Source organism: Plectropomus leopardus, chromosome 23 (genome assembly GCF_026936395.1).
Source record: "Plectropomus leopardus strain MGB_pleo_1.0 chromosome 23, ASM2693639v1, whole genome shotgun sequence".
NCBI lineage: Eukaryota > Metazoa > Chordata > Actinopteri > Perciformes > Serranidae > Plectropomus > Plectropomus leopardus.
The window spans coordinates 9,728,366-9,745,315 of record NC_142198.1 but is presented as its reverse complement, the minus strand read 5'-3'; the positions used below and the strand labels follow the sequence as shown (position 1 = coordinate 9,745,315).

At 41.2% G+C, this 16,950-nt stretch overlaps 1 protein-coding gene across 6 annotated transcripts in view; it reads left to right on the top strand.

The window, feature by feature from the left end:
- LOC121962150 (nuclear factor 1 B-type-like) overlaps positions 1-14,754 on the top strand; it is a 73,941-nt gene extending 59,187 nt beyond the window's left edge. For 4 of the 6 annotated variants that reach the window (XM_042512347.2, XM_088073169.1, XM_042512345.2 and 1 more), the window contains 3 exons: positions 87-169; positions 5,240-5,328; positions 8,852-14,754. In XM_042512347.2, the coding sequence (XP_042368281.1) occupies positions 87-169; positions 5,240-5,328; positions 8,852-8,984 (305 nt within the window). In that variant the 3' untranslated portion in view covers positions 8,985-14,754. The remainder of the gene's footprint in view (positions 1-86; positions 170-5,239; positions 5,329-8,851) is intronic. The other 2 variants (XM_042512349.2, XM_042512351.2) reach the window with 1 other exon arrangement.
- The last annotated feature ends 2,196 nt before the right edge of the window (positions 14,755-16,950 follow it).

The window sequence follows — 16,950 nt, the reverse complement described above, 5'->3', positions numbered from 1 at the left end:
CAAGTGCAACAGCCATTTGTAAGTTCATCAAATCCTAATTATAATGCAAGCATGTATTTGTGTTTCTGTGATGGCATGTTACCCAGGCTATTCAGCCCCTGGCACCCCGACGGCTAACCGTTTTGTAGGCCTGAGCCCAAGAGATCCCGCCTTCCTCCACCAGCAACAGGTGAGATCCCCTCTTTCCCTCCAGCACTCAGCTCACCTGCTCCTCTTTTCCTTTCATTTTCTGTCCCCCATCTCCCCCCCTCACATCAGATGTGAAATCCCTGCCCTCTGCAAAAGCCTGTCGCACTCTGAATTTGATTTGCTGGGAGCATTAAACTGTCTTGTTAGATCAGAACATTTCTAGATCAGATCAGAGTACTCGTAGGCTGAGGTCAAGCATAGCATTTACTATTGGCATAACAAATAAGCAACATACCAAGTTTTTTGGATTGAACCTTAAAAAAGTTGTAGTAGGAGGTTAAAGTGATAATCACATCTCCTATGCTTTAGATACGATGCTGTCCTTTTTTGTTTTGCTGCTGTTAGTTTTAGTATTATTAACACCTCTGATGTTTTATTTTGAGGGACACTCAAAAGATTCTTAAATAACCCACAATTTAATATCCTCAGTAGCTCTATTGGCTGAATTTGGCTGAATTTGAGATTATAACCATTTTATATTGTTTTTTGTAAATACACTTTGTAAGTACAGTAGACTTACCTCATGCCAATAAGTTGAGTGTGTGTTAGAGTTTTAATCCTACAGTCTAGAATAAAAATGGGGATCTAGTTTTTCTGAAGAAATGTCCGGAAATTCACTGTCATTGTGTAGCCACCACTCAGAAGATGGATGGGACATGTGGGTGTCTTTGAGAGTGTAATGTGCTCTGCTCTATTTCCTTCACACATTACATTAGAAACACACACACACACGTACACACACATACCACATGTAATCAGTACACTCATTTATGTTACACAAGCTGAATATTTAGCGTTGGCGTCACGCGGTTGCCCCAGCAGCGCTCCTAGGGCAGATGTGGTCACCCGGTGTGTGTTTGTGTGTGTGTGTTTGTGTGCGTCTGTGAGGTTAGGAGTGTTGCGGTGTTGTCGGACGGGAGAGAGTGCTCTCCCCCACCCCGTCTTATTGAAAGCGCTGGTCTCAGGCCAAGGCTTTTCCAACCACAACTAATTGAATGCATCTGCACGCGGCTACATAATGATCGCTGGGTTTCTCCTCAGCTCGCTTTTTTTTATGTTTAGTAAAAATGACAAAGCTGGCCTCTGTTTCCTCTTTCTGTCTTTCTTTTTTCTCTCTCTGCCTTTCTTGCTCGCTATTTTTTCCCTAAAATCAGAGTAGGCAAAAAAAAAAATAATCGCTGAATGTTTGTCAGCAGTCATGGGATGCTTTTATTCCACTCAGGAGGAGGAGAGGGAGGATTCACTTGGCTGATGTCGCGCAGTTTGTCTTCCACATTTTTTCTTGTAGCCCTGCTACTTCTTTCAGGGAGGCACAAAGTGACTACACAAGACAGCAGCAGTCTGAGCGGAGCTGTGTGAGCTGCTGAATTGCATCCAAAGCTTTGCCCCCAGAGGCTATAAGGCCTTTTTTTGTTTTAGATTTGTAAATCAGCCAGATGTATAAATATCCTCCTAAGGAATACAGTATGATAATCTAATAAAAGAATATTGTTGTTTTTATTTGAGAATTTGTAATTATCCAAAATTGAATTATCCTAAAACAAACTTGTGTGCACTGACAAGACAAAATAAAAGTACATAAGGCCTTGTTAAGACATCAGCTCAGATATTTTTAGATATACTCAGTTTGGAAAGAGTGAATTTGAGATTCAGACAGTTACAACTTTCTGGAAGGTTCTTCCACCGTATATCCAGATGAATAAATGCTCTCATCAGCTTAAGCAGCTCTAAACACTCTCCTCATTGATTCATCATGCTTCTCCTTGTCACACTTGTTTTTGTTTTCTGTGGTATGATTTAACGGACTGGGATCTGGCCTTTGCCGAGCGGGCCGACACTGAGCCAAGCCCCTCAGGACTGAGCACTTTCACCAAAATACTCTGTCATTGTCCTCATCTGGTGATGGGGATGTTTATTGTGTGGGATCTGTGAGGCTTACCGACACTTTGGAGTTGTTTAGCTGCAGCCGTTTCTCGCCAGGATTGGTAGGAAAGGAAAACACGTCACACGAATATGGCTGGAGAGTTAAAACATGGTCTGTCTGTTTGGTGGATAGAAGCGTGACTTGCACTGAATCCTCCTCTGCTGCTGTCAGAGCTACTTTTGATTTCTTTAAAAAGAGAGGAAAAGCATAAGCACATATAAGGTAGGGGTGGGAATCACCATAGGCCCTACGATACAATGTATCACGATCCATAAGTCACAATATTATTGCAATTTAAAATGTGCTAAGAATTGCAATAAAATATATTGCGATATATTACCTTTTTTAAACTGTTATTATTTTTGTTATTATGTAATTATGTCCAGAGAAAGGAAAACACAGCAATTGTAATATCTAATACATTTTTTAGTCTGTCCGTCCCACTTCAATCATTTTTATTCCAGCAATAGTGAGCTGAAAAAAAATGATTTTATTATTCTAGAAGGCTACAAAAAGTTGTTGTACTGCTTTTGTAACATTAAAAATGTAGAAATTTTTAAAAACCATTACTTGGTTCCGTGTAACAATATGATATTTCTACACAAAAAATATTGCAATACTATGCTGTATCATTTTTTTCCCCTCACCCCTTATATAAACATTATTCCTTGTCCTTTTCATCTAATAACTCAGTGGTAAAACTGAAATTTACTTTTCAGAGTAGTGCCTATTTTAAAATGTGGCTCTACTAAAATAGAAGTCCCTGGAAACACAAACACACACACACACATACACAGTCGACTTCAAAAATGAAAAAAAAAACAAAACAAAACAACACCACCACACACTCCCACACCTGCTCTACGATTCCCAGGCAGCGAATGTGTGAAAACCCTCCATTCATCTCTCGCCTTGGTTAACCCCTCGAGGGAATGCCACCATCTAGCATTCCTCAGGGAAAGATCCGTGATCAGATGTCATTTGGTATTATCTAAGGAAGGATCCTAATCCACAATCTGCCCGCATCTGTTTGCTAACGTTCCCGGCTCCGTCCTCCCCTTTTTTCCCCGTGTGCCCATGCCACTCTGATGTGCCGGTGCCAGCGGACAGATGGCGAGCCCCTCGAGGAGCGGTGGCACCGAGCGTCTGGCCCAGCCCGCACATTCTCCCCAAGCTTTTGTCAGGGCTGGAGAGCGCGGGAGCGGCGTGGGGGTTTAGTCTCCCAACCTTCCTTGAATACAAACACTAGATGGGAAAAGATGCATTGTTTCCTATTCACTTTTATTCAGCTGCGATTGATCAAGTAAAAGTAATGCAGTTCTTAAAAAAGTCTCAGCCCCCCTTAATTATTTTAGCAATGTTATAATGAACATATATATTTATTTCTTAGTAGTCTCTTTACTAAAATAGGGACATACAGGAAATATATTTCAGAATAAAACCACTTCAACAGGCTAAAGTTGCAAGTATTTTGTGTCACCTCCATTTCCACTTAGCATTTCTTGAACTCATTTGGGCAGAAAATATGAGATTTACAATACTAATCTTTTGGTGTGTTTACAAGTGGTCGACAGATTATTGGCTTGGATGATTATTGGGGCCGATATTTGGCATTTTGCTGACTGCCTGTGTCAGCATTTTATTTTAATGATTGCAAATAAAAATAATTAATTAAAAAGTGCAAAGAATTGTTCAGCATGGGAGGAACTTTTACTTTGTGAAACCTCAGGGAGCAGTTTTTATTCATTAATTTTTTTCACTTGACATTATAAAAAAAAGGTGCTGGGAACTTGCTATATATGTTTTAATGTAACATTTAATTCTAAATTTCAACAGAAATATTTTCATTTTTATTGTAAATGCTTATTGGTTCCAAATATGATTTACTGGTCTCATTAAGTATTAATAATCATTATTGGTATATGTATATCCTCATCACAATTTTGCTAAAACAACTAATCTGTGGTGGACTAATGCTTTTTCACAGCGCTGTAGATTAAACTGTAACATAATGCAGTGTTATTACATCATGAAAAGGCTTTTGAGAATCACACCTAAAATTCTGTTTCCTGACACTATTTTGCATTTGCTCCATAAAAGAAATCAAGGCATAAAACAAAAACAGCTCACTGTATTTAAGTACAGCTTAAGTAGGAAACCATCAGCGTCCTGATGGCTTCATCCAGGTGCTCAGAGGAGAAAGAACGCATTTCTTGACCGCTGCAAATGGCTTTGAATATTCAGCGTATATCTGATTAAATCCCTCTTAAGAGCCTCTGCGAAAAACGTCTGCCACTGCACGCAGAGTGCTAACAGTGCAGTTTTATCCCGATGCATTACTAAATGAATGTGTTGACCACAGGGCAAGGTTAGGTTGGTATTGGCAGAGATAGCTCTCAGCTGGATTGCCGACACGTGCGCTCGCATAATGCATGCAAAGGAGACACAGTTTGTGTGTGGCTTTTTTGTTGCAGTAATTTGTAATCTGTATGTAAGGTTGGCATGTCTTAAGAGGGGAGGAGAAAGAGGGGGTTTAGTGTGTGCATGTGCGTGTATGCGTGTGTGAGCGTGCTGTTTAACTTCATTGTAATTTTGACCCCTAATCAATAAAAACAGTTAGCTAATGAAAAAAAAGTCTGCATGCTTTGAGGGCATGCCTTCCTGAATCTGAAAGCGTACTCACAGGGAAGCAACGATTATCGACAGGGTGCATGCATCCAGTGGATTGCATGGCTTCATTGGCTAACCACCTTAAAAAAAGCAGATGAAGTACAAATATGATGCCACTCACATGTGACTAACTAACTCAGTTTTTTTTACTTGCAGGTTAGCTCTCACCACTAACTGTGATTGCATGCTTTTTCTTTCTGTCTGTCTGTTTTATTCATAGCTTTGATTTGACTGTTATTCCTCCCCCAGCAGATATTAAACTCCATTCATTATTCTTTTATTTTTGCATTGTCAGTAACAGCTAGGACTCATATCGGAGTCATTTTGTACCCCTGCTGCTCCTGCCCTAGGCTCCTTCTGCATGCATTTTGTTGTATACAGTGTTGAGTTGTAGTTGTAATCTGAAGTGGAAGTTGTCTTGGCCCAGTGATCTGACTGCTAGGTTTCAATTGACAGCTGAGGAAGTGTGACTGGAGCGTGACTCAAAACGGCAGGCATTATGGCCCCAGTGCCACTGACGACACTTTGGGGATTACTTGGCAAAGGTAACCTTTTCATTCTTTCATGCCGTCTCTCTCTGTCTCTCTCGCACAACACAAACACACGCACACACACTTGCATTAATGACATCATACAATACAGGATATTCTTGATTTTCTTACATTTTAGGAGTTCACAAGTCACATATAAATTCATAAATCTTATTGATCTGATTGTTTATATATTCTGCCACAGAGGTTAACCTTTCTGGTCCCTCATCTGTTTTTTCACTCCACCTTTTTTCCACCTTTCCCAGTAATTTAGTGTTTACTTTGTTAGGTTTTTTATTTTTTAAATTTTTTGTTCTAAGCATTTGATTTGTTTAAGCTATATTTTAGGGTCAGTTTCTCTAAGTCCAACAGTTTTCCTCAGAATAGAGCTTTTGTGAAAATTTGCACAACTTTATTTATTTCAAATTTGATCCAGGGTTTCGAAACATAGCTTTTCCCTCAGATTCGCACCCAATAAAAACAAAACATTTCACAACGCAAACCTCGATGAAGCTAATTAGAACGAATGGAAGTCAAACCATGTAGAATAAAAAAAGTCATTTCAGGTCAGCTTTTTCCAGCCACGTGAGGATGTTTTACTTTCCACATTTTAACAAGCTTAGCTTTGTTTGACTTTATGCTGAAGTCATGCTTTGCTCTCGTTAACTTTAAGTTACAGAAAGCCCCCCCCTTCGCCCTTCCTCTACATCTCCCCCCTTTGCCTCCATACTGTATCTCTCCCTCTCGGGGGGGAAAAACCTGAACCATTTCACCATGGCAGAGCGAGCACGCTGAGCTAAGCCTTTTCCTGTTACGTCTGCCTTTTCCCCTTTTCCATGCAAGTGTAGATCATCTGTGTGTGAGCGTGTATGTGTGTGTGTAGCTCATTTTGTGCCCGCTGAAGTTTTGCAAACACACATGCACACAGCCCCTTCAATAGGCCTCCTAATAGGCCAGTGGAGGTAGCCGAGAAAAATGTCCCCCGCAGCAACTCAGGGTCTCTTATTTTACTCACACACCGACTAACTCCTCCTCTTTTCTCCATGTGAGTGTACAGTAATGAGCACAGATAAAATAGATCCCAACTGAATTTAGTTAATTTTATTACAAAGATGAGGATGGTAATTCCATTCTACGTTTTTTTTTTTCCCCTCCTCTTTGATGGATTATTCACGTAAAAGCGTTCAACATATAGATGGAATCAGTCGGATTTCTCTTTTATCTCGCTTGCCCTTTAAACGGAGCGCTCCGCAATGCCTCTTCAGTACTAGCCCCCAAATTAAAACGCTGCCAGACTCGCATGTTGCCATTGTGCAGGAAATGGGTCAGCAATCCATTAAGATGCCATTAGATAATCTAATTTAGGGAGCTAATCCTTAAACGAAGCACGCTGTATGCCCGGGCTGTGCTTGCAGGGAGTAGAATTAGTGAGGTTTGGGAGCTTGGACAGGGCAAGGGGAGGCCATCTTGAAGGTTACCTAAGGAAATGCGGCAGTGAAGGTCAGTTTTGGGTTTTTTTTGGACAGAATTGCTCCAAAACAAAAAGCAACAACTTGTATGGAGATAAAAGTATCATTTTAAGGCAAATTTTGGCATTTCAAAGGGTCTAGACTGCAGCGAAAGGGTAGTGCTTGACAAATTGGAACAACACCACCCAGAATTCCTATAATGTGGCACCAAAAAACACATTTTCAACTCGACCTGTATGTGATGCATCATAACAAATTATTTTAAAAGTACAAGAAGCAAAAATATCAACCATTAAAGAGTGACTTTTTTGGGACAGAGCCTTCACTTTCTGCTTTTTTAAGACAGTTTTTACTCAAATCTCAATCAGCAGTGATGGGAGGACTTCAGCCCCCCCACTTTGTGATTTATCCTGATAGCAGAGGAGTTCTTTACATAAAATCCTGCCCAGCGCAGCTTTAGGTTATGGGATGCAGATACAGACTGACAGGCATCGATTTTAACAAGATTAAAACCGATCTGCGGGTTTAGTGCGCACAAAGGCCCCGCGAGTCCGCTTTTGTAGCTGTGTGGTCGTCCCTAATGTAAGCCATTACCTGAGAGGAGTCTCATAAGGAAAGAGAAAACAGAGAGATGGAAGGAGGAAGAAAGACAGAAAGAAAGAAACGGGCGGGGGGGAGAGAAAGCTGCGGTCCTTGGCCACTCTGTGCGCTCTTTGTTCAGCAAGGTAGGAAAAACTTAATCCCCCCTTTCCTGTCCGATGATTTTTGGCAGGGTGAAAGAGAGAAGGAGGGAGGGAAGAAAGCAGGAGAGAGAGGATAGCATGAGGACGGGCCGGACAGGCAGAAAAAAAACTGCTAGAGAGGATTAGCCTTGAGGGTTTTTTTTAACTCTTTGCACACTCAAACACATCACAAACACAATCTAAAAACTTCGTTTTTATTTTCAATATTTCTTCTCTTTCTTCTTTCCTTAACAAGGAGACGGACCCATTTATACCATGAGTGAGATAAATTTACACCTCCATTGTTTTCAGTAAAAGAGTGGTGACTGTTGATTCGTGCACAATGCAGACTGGCTGATCAGTGGCTCGTGAACGCAGACGCAAAGAATCTTGTCTTCTGCAAACCAGCATCTTCACACTTTCGCCTTGTCTTTTTTTTGTTTCTCCTTGCCATACGTCGTCTCTCGTCTCCGTGAACATTGTGAACATCTTTCTCTCAGCCTCAGTTATCCTCCTTTCCCACTCTTCTTCATCTGTCTTGACAGGTTTTACTCACTACCGTGGCGCACTTTAGCACGACGTGAAAAGTTACTTATTGGTGAATCGGGGAGAAAATGTGCGACACAGGTATTCTCAGACTTAGTGAGGGCGATGTGAGAGGTGGGAGGGTGTTAGATGAGTGCACACTAGGGGCCTGTGGGATAGAAGGGGACGGGAGGGTGTGTGTGTGTGAAGGGGGGGCTAATTATCTGACATCTACGTAGCGCAGCACCCCACGGGAACAACATGCTGTTTGTTCCCGCTCGCGTTTTCAGTTAGCACCGTTGCTCCCCAGGAACAATCACTGTGTTGTTTTGCCATTAGCGTGAGATGAATAGGGATGGGACAGCTTTGTGTAGGGACCCCCCACCCCAGCCACCCACCACCACCATCACCATCACCACTTTTACCCACACCCCCCCTCCCCTCCTCTCCTCCACCTCCACCACCAATCACACTCTCCCCCTTTTCTATACTGCTGTGAATGCAGAGAAGAAGCCTGCGTCACGGCCCTCTCACATGATGTCCTTCACTGGGAAACAAGTGGAATCACCTCGGCTTAGATTAATGAGCTGGTGCTGCCATTTTTCTTTTCGTTTACCCCTCTCCGTCTGAACAAAACAGAAAATAAGACCATGAACCTTGATGACTGTCAGCAGAGCAGTGATGCTGGTTGTTAGCGAAGCAGTGTTCAGGATAATTGAAAGAAAGAATCTGATTTTGACAGCATGCTGCACAAACAAGTTAATGGCTTGTGACTAATCCCTCCCTCTCTCTGTCTGTCTTTTTTTTCTCCTGTCTCCACAGTCCTGGTACCTGGGCGAGCTTAGTTCCATTCCAAGTGTCGAACGGGACTCCGATTCTGCCAACAAATGTCCACCAGAACTACAGCATAAACATCATTGGTGAGCCCCTGGTCCCCGCTGAGACAGGGAACTGAACACACCAGAGGCAGGATGACCCCCAGGGTGGATGCGTGGGTGGGGGTGTTGGTGGTGCACAGCCAGCACTACAGGTGTCCGCAGCCATGGATGAAACCAGCAAAGCAGCACGAGCTGCACAATCGTCCCCCCAACTCCCAATCTCGCCCCCTTCACCACCCCCCAGCTCCCGTCCCTCCCCATGAAGGACACTGGCCGTGAAGTGAAGACGACGGTTCGGAGGAAAGAAAAAAGAAAACGCTTCAGGCCTGCTGTCTCCTCGCCCCGCCCAGCCCCACACATCCACCAGCCACCAGTCAGTTGTTGCGTTTGCAGAACTTTTCAATCCATTCAAATACTGTGATGTATAGATGCCTTAATGTTTTATTGCATGACACTCTAGTCTCTTAGCGGCAATTCCTACTATTTTTCCATGTTGGGGGAAGATGTAAATTCTTGATTTACACACACAAGTGAAGAGGTCTGCGCACCGACAACCTCTGCCTGGTGGATGGCTCAGAGACTCTAAGCTCTCCGATCAGACCTCTTGAAAAGAGGCTTTTCCCCACGTCAAACGACTCACTGTGTACACCATAGGAACAAAAAAAAAATTGTGAATTCAGAGTGTTTCTTCTTCCGTTTGATTTCAGTTTACTGTGATACGACTCTTTGTTCAGAAAATGTGTTGACTTTGTTTATTCTTTTACTGCTACTTACTTCAAGAATTAATACTTACGGTAAGAGTTGAGAACTCTTGATGCGGTTTTCAAAAAACACTAAATGTTTGGCTTGAGATTGGACCCCTCATTAAAGAATTTGCAACTCCTTTACAAAAGGATTTTTTTAAAAAAAAGGAAAAAGACGGAGAATAAGAAAATCTCGATAGAGGCAAGTGCAATTGAAGTTTTTGAAGGGAAGCTATCAGTCTGTCAGCCCTAAGACTCTAAAGGAAGGGGGATAAATATTAAATGGTTTTATGGGTAAAATGTTTAAGAAAACATTTGAATTTGATTTCAGTCACATATCCGTCTTCTCACATGAGAAAAAAACATCAAGCGTGAAAGGCAGTTGAAGGCAAGCACTGAGCTACCTGTGCAGCGCTGAGCAAAACCAGCACTTCTTTTGAGCCCTTCCCATCATTATGGGGAGTTTCTTTTTTATTTATTTTGGGGGAAAAAAAAAAATAACCGAACACAAATAAAGAAATGCGACACACATAGTGTGTAAAAATGGCATTTCTTTTTTTTTTTTTTTTTAATGTTCAAGAAAAGATCAAAAGCATATGCATTTGGCCATCAGCTTCTAAAGCTTATGTTTACAAAAAACTATATATGGAATGCAAAGTGTTAATCCATGGAAATGTACAATTCATGCAAATGTACAGTCGGCTTATGTGTAAAGCTACAGTTTGTGCAAGGTTAACTCTATAGTGGAAGAGGTTGAAAACTGAAATGACGAATCCAGGTGGTGGCAAATCCCTGAAATCTAGAATTGTGCACGGCATGTTCACAGCCATTGCCTCTCCAGTCCAGACGTATTTATACAAGGAAAATCTCTCCAGTACTCTTAATTTGCACGATGACATATAGTCCACATTACGTGCCTTGCCTTTGAATATAGAGACATCACTACACTTGTTTTTGCTGCATTTATCATTATAGAAAAAAATTAACATTTTTATGATAAGAATTGTTTTGTACTCTGAATGAAATTGTTGATTTTTAACTTCATGTACTACTCTATCTCACAGTTACATTGCATATCAAGGCTGTGTATAGTTGCCGTTTTAAAGTTTGTAATCAACCAGCATTTTTTTTTCAGTATTTTGGTGGTTTTTCTAATAACCTATCATCTTTTTGTTTTCCTTATTCTTCAATGCTCATTTTGTTCATCTTCCAATTACTATTGTGGAGGGTGGAATTCAGAATTATGAAAATTATGCAATACCAAGTTTTGCCTATGTAGGTAGTGCTTATAGATGCGTCAATTATTAGAGGCTAGTTTGGAGAATAGACAATATTGTAATGCATTTATTTTGTTGATATCGTTGTTTGTCGTTGTTGTTGTTGATGATGTTGTTGTTGTTGTGGGTGTTTTCCTTTTTTATTGACCAAAGTGGGGACTGCTTTCTATGCAGTGTATGACAAGGTCTTTTTTTTTCTTTCTTTAGCATATAGGCCTACCGAATGACGGTGAGACGTGTTCCAGTGTATTTTGAATTTGGGAGTTTTAGGGGGAGGGGTGGTATTTTTCTAGAAGTACTTATAAGGAAAAAAAATGCACCCTTGGTCTTTCTACGGCTGCAAAGTCACTGATTGGTCTACTGTGACTCTTACTTTCAACTTTCCACCTGGGGTGCTAGCATGTGACCTTGAAGGAGCTCATTTTTCACAGGAGAGACGGCTTGACTTGAGTATGACAATCATTTAAAGAAATCATTTTTGCGTTCCGTCATAGATCCCTTAAAGCTGCAACCGACGACGGATACCGTTGCACGCTCATATAGAACACTACGCCGTACTATTGTAGACGTCACCGAATGCAATTCCCAAGTAGATGCCTTAAACACATCAGTGAAGTGGCCTGTGACCTGCGCAACAATCACACACCGACTAATGCTCGTGAGACCTGTCCAAATCAGTTCCAGACAGGCTCAAGCAAGCCTTTAGAAAGTATTTTATAAGTAGTAGATTTGTATAAATGTATATATGATATGCACATATGTCAATTCCCGAGATCCCCAGCAGAGAGCCCAGTAGAGTATGTTAAATATTGGAAGCATGGTGTTTTCTAACTTCGTGGCCCAGTAGAAGCTTAAATAGAATCCACTAGAAGAAAAATATAGCACTTAACTAGCACATAGGCAATCGTCTTCTCCCCCGTACAGTGTTTTGAACCTAGTCTTAAAATAAATCTCTCAGGCGTAATACAGGGCATTATTTATATCAATCATTATCTTACCATTTTTGATGTAAATTCTTACAGAGAGCAGCTGCTCTGACACCTTTTTTGCACTCTTTCCCTACAATCGTGAAAGAAATGTTCCCCTCACAGAGAGGCGGTATTACCAGGAGCTCTCTGCCTGTAGTAAGGAGAGGGCCAAGGAGCAGAAAACGTTTTTAAAACAATCCTCAAGTCAAGCTCAATCTCTCCATCTTCACCCAGATTTCTTATGCAGAAAAATTTCAACAAAAAGTCACCCCGTTCTATGTGCACTGTTCTGTCTTTTTTGTTGTTGTTTTATTCTTTTTTTTTCTTTTAATAGAAAAACTATAAGTGCTTTGCAGCCTTTGGCCATTGGAGACCCCACTGACGTGCATTGTCCCCAAGTGTGTTTGTAAGTGGGCGTGTGTTTGCCTGTGTGCGTGTGATAAAAAATGTGTCAGGGTCACTGTGCTGTTGGTGTTTATTTGAATAGGAGACTGTACATAAAGGTAAATATCCTGATTGCGTCGATAGCAGTAGTCTGTGGGGTTGAACTCTGCTTTGGCAGCTTGAGTGTTCGTGTGCATGCGCGCGTGTATGTGTGACTTTGTGAGCCGGATGTGTGATCGAGTGCCTCTGACACTACACAATGAGAGAAGATGAGGGTCTTTCTATTGAAAAAAAAAAGCCTGCCGTAGGACAGGAGTTTGTACACTGTAAACTTTCTCGAGAGTTTTCCTCTTAAAGCCCTTATTTGTAAATCTTCAAATCTGGGGAAAAATGAGTCAATTCCATTTTAGGAAAAAAAAAATTTGGCTATTTGTTTTGGAGGCTGGATTTGAGTTAGAACTCTCCAGGTTTCCCCAATTAGTAAAGTGTTTTCATCAGTTGTATTCCTGTATGTGGAGTCAAAAAAATATTCTATAAAGATCCATAAATATTAAAAAAAAAAAACACAACAACAATGAAGGCTTTTTTATTCTTATTATTATTATTTCTGATCTTGGTTAGTGCATAGATATTTCCATTTGGGAAACACTTCATGAATATTTGAATTGTTGTTCTTTCATTAGTGTGGCCATAGCGAGTGTGATGTGATTTATCTCTTTTTTTTTTTTTTTGCAAATGGGTGTGAATTCTTGTCCAACAAGATCTTGGTGTGAGTGTGTTTCTTGTAGCAGCTGGGAGGTGACTTCACTTAACCAGTAGAAAAAAGGCCCCAGATTGCACCTGACCTTAAGCGAGAAGCAGGGTAAAATCTGCAGCGTTGAGCTGTTGACTTCAACCGTATGCAGACGACGCTCTTATATATCTCTTTAAAGATCAGTAACAACATCCAGGCATCACTCATTTTGCACATTCCACATGCTGTCTATGCCTGATGTGATGTAGGAAAGGCTTCATTCACACTACAAGCAAACATTACATTAACTGCAGGTGCTTCAGAATTGGGTACTGTACCTTCCAGCTGATCAGAGCTCGTGTATTTGGGCATGTATTTCTATCGCTACGCAGGGTGTGAATGTAGCCTGTTGAAAAGCTCTTGAAACTATAAAATTTTAATCAGTGTTCCACCCATCAGAGAGAGCCGTATTCAAGGCAGATTTTGACACTCACGACAACCTTATTTTAGAAAGTATTATGTCATTGATCGCTGCGATCATCATGAAACAGGACAACTTTATGCAAGGAGGACCTGTGGCACTCATGCAATATGCGTGATTTTTCCTTTTAACTGAATGTCGCGCACTCTGCAGGGACTGAGAGGGCGAATACATGCAGACTTAGAGGGAAAAAAACTTCATTTTCATCCTACATGAGCAATACACACCTTCCATACGTTGGCTAGCTGCTAGTCACTTGGCATCAGGTTGTAATAAAACATGAAAAACCAGCATTTTTACAGGATGTAACATTCACCAAAAGAAGACAAAAAGATAGCAATGCAGTGCCTGTTCAAGCTGTCCAAGTGTCTATTGTATATAATTGTAAAATGTGATAGACTTACTTTCATATGTGACAAGAAAAACACCATCTCACAGAACAGAATGTGGCAAACTCATCTAGAAATATGCTCTTTACGACTTCTTTTTTGACTGTTTTCTTTCTTTCTTGCGATTTATTAATTATGTCAGCACACAATGCCCACATCAAGGTTGTTGAAAATTTGAGAGGAAATGTTCATTCTTGTTTTTGCTTCTTTTCTTTTTTTTGGGAGGGGAGTGGGGCGGAGGGGTCAGTGCTACATTAAGAGCAGCCAAACGATGGAATAATGTCTTTTCTTAAGATTAGTCACCAGTTTTCTCTGCAGGGCTGATTTATTTTTGGGTCTTGTGGCACTTTTACTTCCCTCTGCGCACACATTTCTACTTCATGAATCATGGTGGAATTATATATATATAATGAACAACAACAACAACACCAACAAAACAATATGTAAACAGTCTCCAGTAGTGATCGTAGTTACACTGCAAGTGTGTGCAAAGGTCTATGTATGTATCTGAATGTACGTTTTAGAGGACTTTTTGGAAACCTTTTTTGTTTTTTATCTTTTCATTGACAGTTTAGGAGCCACAGGTGTCCATTGTGAACTGTATAGCGAAGGCCTTGATATCCCTTCTTTTATTGATTTTAGAAACGCCGAGCATTAGGCGATGCCTTCAAGCTGGTTACATTTGGTGCAGGGGCTAAAATTGCCACAAGATTAAAATCAGTGTAAATAAAGGCTCAACTTTTTGTGATTGTTACTGTTATATCCAGCCTATACTGCTAGCAGCTGTTTTTACTGCAGTCAATTACTGGAAGTGGATATATTTCCTATGCAAAACTGTTTAAACAATAAAATGAGCTATGCTACAAAAAGGACTTTTATGTCATGCCTCGTTCTTGTGTTTGTTTTATTATATTTGATTTTGAATGATTGCAATTTGAGACCTAAATATAAAAGTTCCTGTTTGAGGTCTAAAATCAGATTGAGTTTGTGTCTGATGAACAGGTAAACTGACACATTTCTGCGCTCAAGCCAGTTGGCTGGAAATTGTGGGGAAATACAAAAACCATTGAATTGTATTCTGTAATTTTGGGACTTTGCAAAACATTATAAGGATGGAGAGAGGGTCAAGAAAGGGGAGCATTAAATTGTTTTTTTTAGATTTTGCTTTGGCAGTTTATGCTTTATTTGATAGAGACAAGGCGAAGAGAGGGGATGACATGCAGCCAAGGGCCTCGGGCTGAACTTGAACTCCTGCTGTTGTGGCAAGGACTCGGCCATAATGGTACGCACTTTACACAGTGAGCTACCAGGGCGCCCAGCCTCAGGATGGGTTATTTATTTTTTTCTTTTTCCGCATCCCAGAATCATTCTTCTCTTGTGAGATTTATCAGGGAGTAAAAAAGTTTCATAACAAACATGGCTTTGGTTTGGATATTTAACGTTGCACTCTTTGGAAGCTGTGTGGAAGAGATGTTTTCGGCAGGCTCGGCCATGGGACTTTGACTTTCTGTTATTGATTTGACTAAACTGGGCATCGTCTGATCTAATTTGTATTTATTTTTAGTACGTGGAATTCATGGTTGGGGGGAATAACTGTAGTTCTCAAGTCCATCTGAAGCCACAGAGCTGTCAATAAAAGTTTACTCAGCTGCTCTTTCTTCAAAATAGTCTGGCTACGAATATTCACAGTACTGTTATGTTTCCCATATGTATTATTTTTAGAAGTTTTGTCTAAATTAAGAAAAGAGTTTACAGGAATTCTATTAATTCAAGGGATGGTCTTGTTTTTTTTAGTTTTTAGAGGCAGCCCATTTATTTTTGCACAGTGCTTGAAACAGATGGGTGGAATGACTATCTGTAGTCTAGTGGAAGATAACAGTTCAGGATCACCTGAATCTCTGAAACCAGACTGCATAACAAGGTTAGTGCAGGGGTGGAATAAGGACAGTGCCAAATCAGAGGAAAGACGACGATTTGACTTTAAGTATTAAACTAATTGGATTTCGTTGATTCTCAGAAGTGTGCCTGTGACAGTTTTCCCTGAAAGCAAACATTGGTTTTCATGTCCTGGAGCGATCCCATGACCCCACATACCCATGCTCCACAGTGGTATTACTCCAGCTAATCTACTGTAATACCCCAATCCCCGAGGAATGGGAGACAGACTACAGTGTTTGGACCACAGTAGTCTACTGGGACCTCGGAGGGTCACACAAGGTAACATCCATCTGGGTCACTGTGTCAAGTACATGAAGCTCTGATCTAGTAAGCCTTTCTAATGGGATTGAGGACATTGAAGGAGGCAAAAGTCGGGCTAAAGCGCCAATTAAGTCTCATTATGGGCCTGTGTGATGGGCTCAGGGCTCAGCTGGACACTTGATGACAACAACGGGCACCATCAGCGGTGCCCACAAGACCAGGCACCCTGTCCACTGCAGGGGCGCCCTCCTAATGGCCATTGGAGGCACTGCATGCTGCACATCAAGCACAGAAAAGCCCACCTGGCCTCGGGCACAAACCAGAGTTCATTTGGCTATCATTAAAGAGGACCAACAATGTGGCACGCTGATATAAAATTACCCGATCTATAATGGTAATCATCATGCCATTTATCAAAATTGGCCAGTTGAGTCAACATCTGGCTTCAATAGGGGGCTCTAGTCGGTGAGGGTCTTGGCAGCGTCTTGTACCCTACATATTTTCCACTCTCTTTTATCAAGGCCTGCTGTCAGTGATTTGACGAAGCTAAATAGATGATGATTTGGCCCTATTATGTTTCGCAGGGCTCAAGCAAAGGGGATTTGTTGATTGCCTTTGTGTTTGTCCAGTTTTTTTCCCCCTTCTTTACCCTCATAGATCCAGGAGAGGTAACGGCGCCTTGCGGTTCTCCAACGTGCGTCTGACTGTGTACCAAAGAGAGGATGGAGAGGGGGGGGAAGCACAGCGAGTACTCTCACACAGCCCTGTTAGTGCGGAGGCTGGACTGGGCTATTGGACACGAGCCAATGCCAGCACAAAGAACTCTGTCACATCCCCAAGTTTTATGGGAGGAATATAATATTCATCTT